Below are 15,462 nucleotides of genomic sequence, written 5' to 3'. Positions count from 1 at the left end.
AATCAGGCAATTTTTCAAAATAAAACATCTTTCAGATTCTAAAATAAATAAAACAGAAGTCATCTAAGTTGTTTATTCTTTCTGTGCGGCCCGGTACCAAATGACTCACCGGTCCGCGGCCCGGGGGTTGGGGACCGCTGGTCTAAAACATGACCTGAAGTGGTTTCTTGACTGTAACTTTTGTCCTCCTCATATTCTGAGTTCCACATGAGGAGATAGTCTCTCCATGATTTGAGGCAGCTCCATCATACGTCATTGAATGAAATTGGACTCTTTTAAACTGCAGGTTGGGCGATGCTCTTTTCAGTTTCTATTTTCAAACCCTGATAAACACGGATGTTGGGGAACAGCCTTTTCTTTTGTCTGAGGCTGCATCAGTGTGGCTGCTGCTGCCGCTGGAGTCCTGTGCTCAGCAGGTCTGTCTGTGCTTTGGCAGTCGGTGCCGTCTTCATGCTCACAGCTGGAATGGAGAGCAGCTGCACAGATGGTTGGGTTTTCTTCACTTCTCAGAGTGTCTCTGCAGTCACCGTCAGCACAAACGCCTGAGCTTCTGATGCTGCAAACACAAAGAGGTTTAAAGGCCCGTCTCTGGTTTGGATCCTCATGAATGGGTTTTTCCTGCAGGCAGTGCTTCCTTCAGGTTACTTAAAGTCCTGTTGACGCTCCAGTCTAGTCCTACTTCTATCCTCTTTTGATCTAACGTTCCTAGTTGTCTTTTAATTACGATTGTGCTGTTGTTAGACAAAATCAAAAAAACCTGGGTTATTTTCTGAGACATAGTTTCTGCAAAGCGGCAGGAGTTCATTAGAAATTCACCTCTGAGTTGCGGGTGGGATTGTTGTGGCGCAACCCCGACCCCTTCCTCTCCCTGTTATTGAGAGCTCTCTGTTTACACTTTCTCCCGCTAGCTTTTCAATGAGATGGTGGACTGTCTGTTAGGATTAGGAAGATAAACTGTCAAGGTTAATTTTAAATCAAAGCTTTAACCCTTGTGCTATCCTAGGCTCTTTAACATTGGGAGTTGGGTCATCTAGACCCACTAGACAGTGCTCTGAACCTTTTTTCTTCAATGATTTGTGATCTTCACTGGTGTCCATGGATTACATGAAATCTTTCCACCTTTATCCACCTTTTTCATGGTAGGAAGAACACGTCAATGGAGGGGGGGGGTGTCATCTAAGATAGCACAAGAGTTACATTGAAATTTTACCTTCTGAATTTTTTTGCCATTCAATCTGAGATGTGTCAACATTAAGTTGTTATCCTGATGCTGCAGGAACCCTTAACCCTTGTGTTATCTTGCGGGGTCATCTGGACCCCACAAGATAACACAAGGGTTTCGGTTTGGTTTGTGGAACAGAATAGAGCAGCTCATTGCTGCTGTTTACCCTTTTCTTCTCTTTCGACCAAAGTCTATTATCGATGGCAAACAAAGTGTCTCTATGTGGTATTTACAACAAAACTGCACACTTTTCTATACAATCGATTTACGTAATTAATTGCAATAAATTCAAACAGACATTTGACTGTAATAGTAATAAAATGAAATGAAAGCCTGTGATCTGTTTTTCATTTAAAAAGCTGCAGAGTGAGAAAACACAGCAGAGAGAATCAATAAATAAACCAAAAGATAAGAATTTATTTATACGATAGAAAATCCTCAATGAATAAATCTATCAAGAGAAATCTATTGATTTATGGTGGTCGTCATCAAAAATTAGAAGAAGTTACTCTGTTGAAAAACTGTTTCCTCACCTTCCAAATTGACCCCCAGAAACCCTATTAGATGCTCTTCTCTCCAAAAACCTTGTTATTGCATTTTTAAGCTTCTGCAAGTCACTTTGGTTAACGTCCACAAAGTCATCCAGAACTGTCAAACATGCACGGGAAGACATTCTTAATGTCCACATGACGTCAGCACTGTCTCTTGTCCATTTGTCCTCTATCTGCGCCCACCACAGACTGATTATTTGCAGGGTCCACTACACCAACGCCAGATTGGCTAAAATACATCCTTCTGTTAGCGATGCCAGCGGCAGATGTCACCTCTCTCCTGCTAATCGTGCCCACATGTTTTGGTCGTGCCCCGCGCTTGTATCATTCTGGTCAGATATGATTGACACATTATGGAGAGCATATAGATACGCCGTCACGTTGAATCCCATGTCTGCAACATGCGTTGTTCCCCCAACCTCAGACATGGGGGGGTGCACTGAAGCGGGCCATGGCGTTGACCGGCCTTGTTAGTACGCAGGCTGATCCTGCTGAACTGGAAGCTCCCCCGCCCCCCTTACGCATGTCCACTGTGTCCCTGAGGTGAGCTAAGGTGCTCACTTCAAGGTTTGCTTATGTGACCCACACCCATTTTTACTATACAAGGACTAAGTGGTTTATTTATCTATCTATTTGGGTTTTTTTTGTCTGTCCTGGCCGTTTGGGGGTTGCTGGGTTAGGGTTTTACTCAACTCTGTCTTTGCTCTGATATCTGTTTATACTCTCTGCATGTCTGTCGAATAAACAAAGGGAAAAAAAGAAGAAGTTAGAAAAGGATAAGATGGTTAAACTAATACATAGATTAAAGCTAAGTATGATAATATAAAAGAAAATTATTAAGGCTTGAAAAAAACACGTAGAGTAAAACAGTAATTTAAAACAAAACCCTCTTATATATTAGTTAAGATGTTTTTCAATCAGTGACTAAAGTTCTCAACAGAAGCAGAAGCTCCGATTTCCACAGGAGAACAACCGTGAGGGTTTTTGAGGTAAGAGAGGGTCTAAATGTTTGGAAGGGCTGAGACCATTAATAGTTTAAAAGAGGATCCTGAAGCTGACAGACAGCCAAAGACCTTAGAGGCGGAGCCACGTCAGCGCTCCTCGCCGTTATAGGAAACCAGCAGTTGAACTCTAGTTTGTTAACAGACGGCTGTGGAAGAACATATGAGATGGAATTCATACCTGTCACACAAACTCTACTAAACTCTTCAACAAGAGTTTAACAGGATGTACGAGGGTTTAACAGTCTTTGTAAACAGGATTTGTGTCAGAGTGTGCAATAGAGTTTGTGTGACAGTGCCGTCTCATAAAGAACAGAAGCACAGCGATCAGATCTACAGGAAACAAAAGCACAATTGGACGTCCCTGAACTGACCTTAAATAGAAAGAGTTTAAAGACCCACTCCAATAAAAATTGTGTTTTTTAACACATTTTTGTAGCATTTCTCTCATAATGGAGGTCATATATAAACAAAACGAAGATTAAAACTGCATCTCTGAGTATGTCTTTGTTCAAAGGAGAAGACAAAAAAAATGCAATTTTAAAAAGATTTTAGTCATTACAAATTACAATTGGCAGTCCACTAGCTCGCTGCTCTGCTCCATTCTGATGCATCCACCTACAGATTAATGGATAAACTGGATAGGTCCAATATTGCCCCATTTTTGTTGCACCGCTTGGGGGTATGAGGGGCTGTAAGCTAGTAAACTAGAGCATAAACAAAGGGATGATGGGAAATGAGTGCAGGCTTGCTCCGCACCAACAGTCCTGCCCACTCAGAGGTGAATTTCTAATGAATGAATGTAATGTCCTGAAAAATGACATGAAATCCAACACTTCTAGTTATTTAGTAATTATGTTGTTGATCCTCATTAAATTTACGCCCAGGTTTTCCCAAAATGTTATTATTCGGATGCAATTATTTATGACGTTGTCTTTCTCTCAAATAAAATCCATAGTTTGATATTCAGGGTACAGTAAGGAAGGGATTCTATTCCATGTTAATACAACCTTCAGTTTTGTCAAAAAAGAATAAGAAAACAATTATTAGTCCTAGAAGTAGCCTTTTTTACAATAGCAAAAGCATAAAATAGAATAAAATGAAGAGCACGGTAACAAATCCCTCTCCATGCAGGTGACTGTTTTCTTCTCGTCTTCTAAAGTTCTGAAAGAAGTTATTAGGATAGGCTAAAACCAAAGTCAAGGAACAAACTTCACATTTTATTCACTGTAATTTTATATTAGTTTTTCAACAAATATGTGTTGAAATTTAGATCAGATTCAAATAAATACTCCCAAAAAACACAGAGTCTCTCAGAAAAGACACGGAGATCAACAGCAGGAAGACCAGTGGCTGCAGAAATCAGTCACTGTTTTATGGACCCCTGACTACTAATAAATAAGTAAAGAGATCTCTGAAGAACAGCTGGCAAAAAAGGCAAAAATGACCTCAAATTAGGATTTTCTTTTTGTCTGTTTTTTGTTAGATCCTAAATGTTTGGACTCCTGCAGGATTTCTGCACACATGCTTTGCTTTGTAATGAGAAATTCTCAGCTGCAGAGGATTTCCTCAGTGTTTGGGTTGTGCCAACATCGAACCTGTCGTAATAATGAAAAGAAAGGAAAGAAAGATGTGAAATGGTCTGCCGGGTGTGACTTCTCTAGTCACATGGCAGAGCCACATGGAGACATGATGGTCTTCATTTGTGGGTCGAGAGGTCGTGGTTGGTGGCAGATGAAGCAGATGGAGATGTCTATAAAAGGAGACCATCGTTCCTTTTGGTTTAGAAAAGAAATCAGCTCCAATCCTGTGCTTCTCTGGCCGGCATGACTCCTTTCAGCTCGTCGTCGCTGAACGGAGGACGGCAAGTTGGATGTCACAACACGGGCAGGATGAGGAACTATCCTCTGGAAGCTTTTATGCTTGTGTGCATGACTAAGTGAGTGAATCCCTGCATTCAGCAGCCAGGAATAGTCAGGGAGGAAATCAATGTTCCTCTTCCAGTGGCGCTGGGAGCCGTCGTTGCAACAATACAGGGACTGTTCTGTTTCCTGCACCCCGCAGTGTGTGTGTGTGTGTGTGTGTGTGTGCAATGACAGGAAGTGTGAGGAGGCAGATGGGGCAGAAAAAGAGAATGCAGTCTCATCTTTGCTCTGTTACGCATCATCAGCTGGATGTAAAATTAAAGGGCAAAGCATGAAAAGTAATTGTGGTAAATGAAGCTGGAAGTTGTGTTTGGAGTCCTGAGAATGTGTGGAGGACCTGAGACTTAAATGGCCTATACTAGGCTAATCTTAAGTCTTTTATAATCATCAATACCTATATATATATATATATATATATATATATATATATATATATATATATATATATATATATATATATATATATATATATATATATATATATATATATATATATTATTCCATCATATATATATATATATATTATATATTATTCCACCATATATTCCATCATATATATATATATATATATATATATATATATATATATATATATATATATATATATATATATATATATATATATATATATATATATATATATATATATATATATATATATATATATATATATATGATGGAATATTACCTTTGACACACAAAAGAAGGTTGTTTTTTTTTTTAATAAAACATGAGTTATTTTCATAGCTCTCTTCCTGTTTGATCCTACTCGATCTCTGAGGCCAACATTGTTTGTTAGCCTGGGGGCGGAGCTGGCAGCGCACACTCTTCCTTGAAGGGGCTGTTCCTCACTTTGTGACATCACAATGTGGGGACCCACTCGTTTTTTTTATTTAAGTGTGAAAATCACCTGTACATCATCCTAGCTGCGTTTACGTGGGCAAAAGTAATCGGAAAGAATGCCTGATCGGAAAAAAAACGCGTCATGTAAACACGCCGTTCGGAATAGTCTGCCCCGGTCAGACTCATTCGGACACACTTACCACATGCACGACAATGGTACGTTCCATTTCCTTAACGTTCCCTATGGTGGCTCTATGAGCCTCAAGGGTGTTTTCCAACCAACCTGCCATTGAAGGTCCTTATTGGCTAAACTCACCTGATCCAGGCAATCAACAGCAGAAAAGGCAGGGTTTCTGGAAAACTAGCGGGACACCGGCCCTCCAGGCCTGGATTTGGGGACCCCTGCCATACAGTGTGTGAATGTGTGTGTGCATGGGTGAATGGGACTGTGACTTTAAAGCGCTTTGGGTCTTCGAAATAAGGTCGAAAAGCGCTATACTGTACAGTATATATGCCATTTACCATAGTGTGCATCTAGGAGGAAAATGTGGGGACATGTGTGTCTGGATGTCATTCTGCTTTGTACTGCATAGTTTTTACTTGCTTTACCATTGACCTGAAACTGATCAGCTACTTCGAATCGGATCTTATTTTAACAGAAACTTTTTAAAATATTTTGTGTGTGTGAGCAATAATCTCATCCAGCCTGAAACATGCTTCACTTTCCTCAGTTATTTTATGTGCTTCACAGCAGTGAGATGCTTTACTTGGCTGTGTCATATCGGGAGGCATGTCACCAGCTTTCCCGACAGTCCAGCTACTGTCAGCCAGTCAGGAGGCCTTCAGGGTTTTTGATGGAGAGAACCGGTGAGAGTAGAGCCTCATCATTCCCGTCACGGGTAGACAGTTCTGGGCGACTGCACCGAAATCTTATTAGACCAAATTCTGATAGTGAGGAAGAATTTTCTGCTTCTCTTTTTCCGTTCAGCACTTGTGCAGAAAAGTGATGTCTCTGCTGATGTGTCAGACTTGATGAATGTGAAAGTCTGCCACTTTGCACGGCCTGGTGTCCAAGTGAAGGTTTCTCTGCAACTCAGATGTTCAAAATCACGATATTTCTGTGGAAGATTTTGGTCTAAAACCTTTGATTTCTGATCTAATGCAAGACTTTTACTATTCAGGAGTCAAGATCTTAAATTGTTTATGGTTCTTTCATAATAGACGTTCAGGCACTGAATGGTTAATTTTTAAAGCAGACTCAGCATTCAAAACCACTAAATCCTCTGACTTCCTTAAATCTGAAAAGACAGTTTTATGATTTTACACGTGATCCAGCTGGCCAACGGTCCATTTGAATCATTGCTAACAGTTGGAAGGAGCAGAACGGCGCTTCATTTCACAGCATAACCCAGAAATATGGGCGAAGTCAGCATGCAGTGAAATCTTTACCTTCATTCAGCACTTCTGTGTATGCACACGAAAGTACAAACACCTTTTAGATCAGCTTGATCTTTACAACTTCAGTAGAGACGCTCCAGCAAGTGAGAATAAACTTCAATAAGATCATCTGGAGTTCAGGAATTGAAGTCTACAGCTCCTAAGCGTCTTCACCTCAGCCTTTGTCACATGCACCTGCACGGGGTGTTGAGCTGTAAAGGTGCCGCGGGTTTTTCGGACGTTCGGGCCCGTCGACGGTCGTAGAGAGAAGCGACCGCATCTTGACAGGAGCGCCGGTGCGGCCACCTTAAGGGGCGTTGTTAAAAATGCGTGTGGTAAGTGCAGACTGACGCATTTGTAGGGAAAAAGGAAGTGGCAAATACTTATGGCGTATGGGTGACGCGGTGGTACAGGGCTCATACGCCACACTTTAGTAGTTGTCACACCTGTGACACACCTGTGCCAGTCTATTGCCCTACAACAGGCTGGGGACCTGAACAGGGTGTTCCCCGCCTGCATCCACAACAGTTACCCAACAAACTCCAGCAACCCCGTGACCCCAAAGGGGGTGTAGCAGGTAGAAAATGGGTGGACACCTGCACAGATCTGGCTCTAGAGGAGTTTAGCTGGGAGGGGGTTGGCAATTTGGGGGGGGCGGCTATCACACATTATATTTTGATATTTTTTGATATTTTGATATTTTTTAAAACATTTACAATAGAAGCTCAAACCTTAACTGTAAATAAAAACTTAAAAAAGAAGAATTCACAAATCACTTCCATCAAATCAAATTGTGATCAACTGCCTGCATGGGGGAGAGTGTGCAGCATCTGTCCTTGCTGAATATTTTAACGAGGGTTTGTTTTGGTTCCAAGAACCAGAGAAACTGGGTTTTCTTTCTTTGCCCTGCTTAATCTTTGAGGTGCCGTTGCTTTGGTCTTCTGTTCACTGCAGTGCTTGGCTGCACTTGCTGACGCTGACGCTGAAGTAGTGTCGTTACTGCCTGATCATTCTGTGCTCACTTTGTTCTAATGTCCATTTTTAGGGTCTGCTCTGTGACCTGTTGCTGGCAGCATGCCCATAAAACATTCAATCTTCAATCTTGAAATAACACATACCTGCTTCCCTCATACAGGTTTACTCCATTTTTCAGCTGCAGACAGCCTGTGTCCACCCATAAGGGCTGTTGAGACAGAGGCTTAAAGTCTTTCCTAAACATTCACCTCTGGTTCATATGCAGACGAGTAAAAGGGAAAGCTACAATCCAACAGCCGTAATGGAAAGGAAAGGTTTCTGTGTAGATTTGTTTAGATATTTTCATGATCAAACCCCTAAAGGTAAAAAGACTGAACTTTAACCAGATTATGTCAACCATCCTTTGCACATTTTCTTAAGCCCCTCTAAAGATTGACTGACTTCAGTCAAAGCCAATCGTTGGCTGTCAGGTGGCCTCACAGTCACAGCTAGCTAGCCCTCATTAACTCCCTTCCACCCCTGTGCCTCACTGGTCGTTTATGTCCCTTGTGCCATCTTGTGGGGTCTGGATGACCCCACTCCTAACGTTAACGTGCCTCCAAGGCATGTTATGTGCATGTGCGTCACTGGTGTCCATGGAATACATAAATCCTCTTTATCCACCTCTGTCATGGCAGGGATAACACGTCAATGTAAGGATCGGGTCATGTGGACCCAGATATAAAAAAACCACTGGTATCCGGTGGAAGTTTTCAACATCATTCCGCTCTGCTGTCTTTCTGTAGCAGGCATTCCCTGACGCTCTCCTTCGTTTGTTTTTCAGAGCTCCTCGGTTCAACAAAGAAAGTCAATGTCAACTTCCAGGATACAGACGGGTGAGTGTCTCATCTACTTCTTTCATGTCTTCAGCTCAGCTGTGGTCCCTGTTCGACTCCCATTCAGCATCTGTCCTCATACTCCCACCCCTGCGCATCCCTGGACTCGTTCAAAGCTGCATTATCAAGATGGTTTTGCTGCCTGTCTCCACGGGATTAAAGCGGTATAGGATTAGCGCGCACACCACTTAACTGTTGACTACAGCGGCGCGTTTGGCCGCCAGGCCTGAGATTCATTTCGACATGATGTTATTGCATTTCTGTCTTCGTCTCAGTTTATGTAAGAGCAACTATGAAAAGTTGTCAGTGAGTGTGAGACAATAAGCTACTCTTTCAGGCAGACGTGAAGATACACATAAAAATGGAGAGGCACGGCTCACCTTTATGGTTTCACCATGAAAAGCTGACAGCCGTATTTTGTCTATGTTGTGTATTTTCGTGGCTTCTGCTGCTCAAAAACTCACCGAGAGAGAAGGGCAACAGAAAAACCAGATCCTAGAGTCAGTAAAGGTTATTACTGGATATTCACTCATCCATTTTTGCTCTCCTTCGTCTTCATTTTTAAGGGAAGCTCAACAGTTCTTTTCACTTTTGGTGCATAAAAGCAAAATGTCACTTCATCTAGAGTTCTGACCAAGTTTGTTGAAATGACCTAAAAACTCCCAACTTCTTTTATTTTGAAAAGAAAACAAAAGAAAGGTTCCTCCTGCTGGAGACCTTAGCACTCCAACCCAGCTATCTGGTTTATGGGCTGTTTATGTTAACTAAGAGCATGTTCTTAACAGTTTGACCCCGTAAATCCTGGTTTTGTGAGATCTCAGCTGGTCACTCGACTCTTCAGAATTTTGTGGGTCCAGGCTGTAAAAATATTTCTGCGTGTGTTTTAACTGTTGCTGCAGTTAGACTGTGGAATACTTTACTATCTTTGATCATTTCTAATCATTTTAAGTTTAACCTAATACTTTCATTTTTCCCGTTAATTTTATGATATTTTTGACTCCTTTACAGCACTGTAGTCGATTGCCGTTTTCTAATTGTGTACAAATAAAGTTGGCTTGAATTGCCACTGAATTGGTGCTGCAGGGCAGCCATAGATAAAATCTGTGCTAATGTTCACATGCATGTGCTACATTAGGAATACTATTTTATGGGCAGGATGTACTTTAAGCCGTTTAAAGCCGGTTAGGCTGCAGTTTTTGATGTTTTCACTCAATTCCAGTACAGTTGATGTTGAGAATTTGAGGCTGCGTGTAAAATAATGGAACCCAATTACAAAACCTGTACTCTGAATAAAGTTAGATACTGATTTATTGATGAACTTGGTGCAGGAAGTATGGATGTCCTCGGGTGGAAGGGAATGCTCTGCAGGGTGCTCGAGGAAGACGAGAGAAGATGCTTGATAACAGACAGGCTTGGTGGGGGGGCATTAGAGGCTGAGCTTACAGAGGAGGAGGTCAGGGGAAATAGATCTGCAAGTGGAAGGAGGCGATGGTGTAGCAAGAAGGGGTGTCCAACGCAGGAGCGGGTGAAGAAGAAACAAGTCAGAAAATCCAAAAATCTATTCAAGCTCCACATTCAGAGATCCAGAATGTAGAATCCAAAAGAGAGAGGCAGATTCAGAGGGTAGAAAGAAAATCAAAAGGACCAGAGGCAGATGGAGAGCATCCAGGAGCCAAATCAGATTCAGAAACACTAAATAATCAGATAATAAAGGATCAGAGCTAGAGAGTTGCTAGTAAATGTCTGAATAATTTCTGAAACGATGCTGGATAGTACCTGGAAAGTTGCTGAAGAACTGCTAAGTGTTGCCGGAAAGTTGCTGGAACTTAGCTGGAAAGTTGAGAAGAACTGCTGGAGAGTAGCTCGAAGGTTGCAGGAGAGCAGCTGGAGAGTTAGAAGAGAGTCGTTGGAGAGTTGGAGGAGAGTTGCTGAAAAGGTGCTGAAAAGTAGTTGCCAGAGAATAGAACAGATAACTCAAAGGTGAAAACAATTATATTGTTGGAGGTAAATTTAAATATATTTAAAAGTATAGACAGGAAGGCCTAATGTCAAAATAAAAGCCAGAACAGGAAGTAGCCCTAAAACTGTAACAGAGGGCTCACACTATCCTCTAATATCACATCAACATACTTCTGAGTCTAAAACTTCCAGTTCAGACAATCATGTTGGGTTTTTTAGTCACAGAAAGCAGTAGATGTTGTCCCAACTACCAACTCCTGCAGATACATCAGGCTATGACACTGCGTTAAATGACAGTTTGTCAAACAAAGTGATCGATTGACTCCGTTGAACTTGCGACTTTAAAAACACAAAATATTATTTTTTATTGTTTCTGACATGATTCTAGCACTCAATGAATCTCTTCCATAACAGTCAGCTCTTTCAAGAACATTACATTGTTTGGCTCAAATCACACAGAGGCACAAAATAAACAGAGTTGAAAACATTTGCTCAACAAAGCAAATACATAGATGTATTTTTATAACCCTATCCCAATCAAATGCTGGCTCCATTTTAGGAGTCTGTGGCATCAACAGATGTTAACATCTGCCCGACCTTTTCCAAGCATCTGAAAGGTCAAAGGCGCCGTGCAGACTTTTCTACTTCCTCCAGGAAATCTGGATAATGAAACGCCCTCGAGCTGACCTACTGCTCTTTATAAAGTTTATGCTTTGCAAGTCCTTTCTTTCCAAATCCCACCACTGAGAGTTTTTTTTTTAATGACCCAATCCGATCATCTTCTGATCTATTTTCAAATCGTCCCTAGTGGTCTTTAAATTATGATTATGCCATTTTCAGCTGAAATAAAAACAACAGAGTCATTTTCTAGGACGTAGTTTCTGCAGAGCAGCAGGAGTTCATTAGGACTTTACCTCAGAGTTCCGGAGCAACCCCGCCCCTCTTCCCCTTCACGTTGCACAGACCTCTCTGTTCAAGTGGAGCAGGGAGTTTGAGGCCCGCCCAGTGTATTTTCTATATCAGAAATCCTTTTTAAACTGAGTTGTTTTAATGTGCTCCCGATTCACAACAATTTGAATAAAGAAAAACTGCAATTTTGAGCTAAACATGTCTTTTTATGTGTACTCCATCATAAGAAAAATGCTACAAAAACATGTTTAAAACATGTTTTTAATAGAGTTAAAAGGACTAACATTTTCTCTCCTTAAAATGTGCAGATGGTTACTTTTACTTTGGTTCAAATTTATCATCTTTTGATACAGAAGTTGAAACTAGTCTAAAAGTATTTTATGGCAGTTAGAAATAAAACCATTAATTTGGTAATTAAGTTCGTAAAAGATTTTCAAACTTTTTTTTTTGAGGTAAAGCTCTGGATCATTTCATCTACTTTAGGAAAAACAAACTGAATACAACTTTTAAAATAGACATTAGCCCAAAATGTCCAACCACACACCAGTGACAAACTGGGTCTAAAAATGCTGCAGCAGTCTGACTTTAAAACACGACGATAAAACCGAGAAGAACTTTGGAAAACCGACCTGCAGAGACGCCGCTGTAGATGTTTCTGACAGGGACAGAGGGGAAGAACGAAATCCTGAAGACAATAAAAATGAAATCTTTAAAAGCATCTAATATTGTTCCCTAAAAATCCTTTTAGTTCAATGATCTCCAGTCAGCGGCTGCTTTTTTTGCAGTTAAACCTCAAATTTGAGTTGGATTACTCCATGAATAATATAAACAGGCTGTGTTATTTTACCCTCCGTCTTCTTTTCTTTTATTGTCTTTTTAAGTTTTCATTGTTGCCTGAATCTATTATTCTGATATGACATCATTGCATCACAGACTCGTATTGAAGTTTAGCAACAGTTCACATTTCTGTCTTCATCTGGAGCAGAACATTTTTGTTTTTCAATTCTCTGCAGAAACTGAGGATCAATGCAGAAATAAACTAAAGATCATTTTTCTGTTTTTAGGAAAATGGGACGTTTTGATGCCTCTGATGTACTTAAACAACAAACCTACTTTAGTCGAATGCATTTCTGCCAAAAGGCAAAATACGGATGTTTTTTTTTAAATCTTGATTTTCACAGAAAATCTGATGTATTTGCCAAAAGTGGAAGTTCATAGTATCATGCTGCAGATGTTTAATGTGCAAATTAAAGCACTTGAAAAATGCCTCCCTATATATGTTCATGTTTTACTATTGTCATCATTAGTAATCAGAGTGACTAATGGCTGACAGGTGTTGGTTGAGTCTGTGCAGCTTTCTACGGCGACCCTGAAGTGCAAATCATTCAAAAAATTTTATTGTTGTTATGATCTTAAAAATGCTTTTGTATCGAGTGATTTGTTGAATGATTTGCACTTCAGGGCCTCCGTACCTTTTGCTTTACATCCATCAAAACAGCATTCTGAGGAAAGGATTTTCCCTCCTTACTTCTGTTTTTTTCTGTTTTCATGTAAATGATTGCATAGAGTTGGTGTGCCGACAATAATTGCATTCACTGAAGGCCACATGGCTGAGGGAGTCACTGATCAGACCATATCTCCTTTGAAGGACGTCATAAACAGGGTGGCAAAAGCCTCATACATGTTCATCAATCGGAAACAAATATCTCAAAACATTTTGGTTTTCAAAGAGAAACAAATAAAAATCCTCAGTTTCTTTTATAATTAGCTATAAATTAATTTAGTTTCTTGCAAGAGACATATTTTGTTTCATATTTAAACAAAACGTCCTAAATCTGCATGTTTGAGGTTCGGATTTGGCTCCAGACAATCCTGGACCAACTTGTTCTGTCTGACCCACATGTGGGATTAAGGTCAGAGGAAGGAGTTTCCATGAAACTTTTTGTTGCATTATAAAAAAAAGGGAGGATGTTCCTCCAATGATGATAAAATCTAACGTGAAACCAAGAGGACTTAATTAAAATGGATTTGAAAACTTTTTACTTTCATCTTTACAGTTCATTAATTAAGGAATAGCATTTTTTTGTCACTGAAAACAGTCATTATGACAACAAAATAGAGTCTGAAGTGTCACAAATACGTGTTGACTGAACTGTTTTGTGATGCTATAAAACCTCAATCGAATTCTGATTCTAGGAAGACGAGAGAACTAAAGAACTAATATGACTGAACAGCATTTTCCTCTTATTTCTAATGTTAAAATAATATCACAAATAAAATCACAAACAGCATTAATTTCTTGGAAAATAAATTACCGTTCCCTCGTGCGTCTAATTTCTTGGAAATAAAATAAAAATTGTTTTGGTTTTTTGGGACTTTTTGCGGTTTTACTCAAGATACTTTTGTGTAAACGTGAATCTGTAGGTTTTTCTATTTTCTGTCGTTCAGCTTAGCTTCTTAGCTTTTCCTTCATTTTTATCTCCAACTCAAGAGATTCAGGGCAAACAAACGATGCTAAGACAGAAAAAAAGAAGATAATTAGAAAAAAAAAATTCCACAGAAATAGAAAAATTTAATCAAAACAACACAAAAACTGTGCCAAAAATATTATTTTACCACAAAATAATCATTTGAATAAACATTATTCTTTTCATGTACATTTATCTGTTTTTATATTTCTTTATTTTGCTGCACTCCTGCTGTCTCAAAGCCTCAAAACTCTGGATAATCCTAAATCCAGATGATCCACAAACGCACCGCTGTTTAGGTGAGCTCTTCGGCTGACTCGTCTTCCTCTGAGTTGCATCTTCGGAGCACAGATCACATGAGCGAGGATCTAACTGCACAGCTGCACTGAAAACCCAATTCTGCTTGAAGAAGCTGCAGATGCCATGGGCATGCCAGGAGAACAACAGGAGAGGAGGAGCAGGGAGAGGAATGGGAGGAATCTGGGATGCGCAGGGGAAATCTAGGAGGGAAAAAAGGGAGAGGAGGGTATAAATATTACATACCGTGCTTTACTACTTGGCAAAAGCGAGGGCTTTCCTCCGCGCCTTCCCTCCTTTCACCCCGCTGACACACAAAAGCTGCTCCAGCATCGATGCCTTGTGTAACTGTCCCCCCTGGAGGGGATCAAGGTGGAGGCTTGTTGCTGGGAGACACGCAGAAGTAGGTCACGGGACGTGTTTGCTCAGGAGTCTGTCCATAATGCAGCTGAGAAAGACGCAGTTCACTGAACATGATGTGATTTCCCCCAACGCCGCGTCGCTGAACACGCCCGCAGCCCGGGACGGCAGAGCAGTGATGTAATGTGGAGACTTTGCTCCTCCGCTTTGTTTTTCTGGTTTTTGTTGGTGAACTGCTGCTTTTCCAAACACAGATGGTTTGATTTTAGTTATCTTTGGGGTAGATGTTACCTTGGATGAGCTGGTTGCCGCTTACTAAGTTACTGTATTTTCCAGAGGATAAGTCGCATCGGAGTATAAGTCGCATCAGAGTATAAGTCGCATCAGAGTATAAGTCGCATCAGAGTATAAGTCGCATCACAGTATAAGTCGCATCAGAGTACAAGTCGCACCGGAGTATAAGTCGCATCAGAGTATAAGTCGCATCAGAGTATAAGTCGCATCACAGTGTAAGTCGCATCGGAGTATAAGTCGCATCACAGTATAAGTCGCATCAGAGTATAAGTCGCACCGGAGTGTAAGTCGCATCAGAGTATAAGTCGCATCGGAGTATAAGTCGCATCAGAGTATAAGTCGCATC

General features: G+C 40.6%; 1 protein-coding gene across 7 annotated transcripts in view; it reads left to right on the top strand.

Moving 5' to 3' along the window:
- caskin1 (CASK interacting protein 1) overlaps positions 1–15,462 on the top strand; it is a 117,492-nt gene that overhangs the window by 47,469 nt on the left and 54,561 nt on the right. For all 7 annotated transcript variants that reach the window (XM_023957765.1, XM_023957764.1, XM_023957770.1 and 4 more), the window contains exon 2: positions 8,778–8,829. In XM_023957765.1, coding sequence (XP_023813533.1) covers positions 8,778–8,829 — 52 coding nt within the window. The remainder of the gene's footprint in view (positions 1–8,777; positions 8,830–15,462) is intronic.

The sequence above is a fragment of the Oryzias latipes genome, chromosome 8 (assembly GCF_002234675.1).
Source record: "Oryzias latipes chromosome 8, ASM223467v1".
Taxonomy (NCBI): Eukaryota; Metazoa; Chordata; class Actinopteri; order Beloniformes; family Adrianichthyidae; genus Oryzias; species Oryzias latipes.
This window is presented reverse-complemented; position numbering and strand designations above follow the sequence as displayed.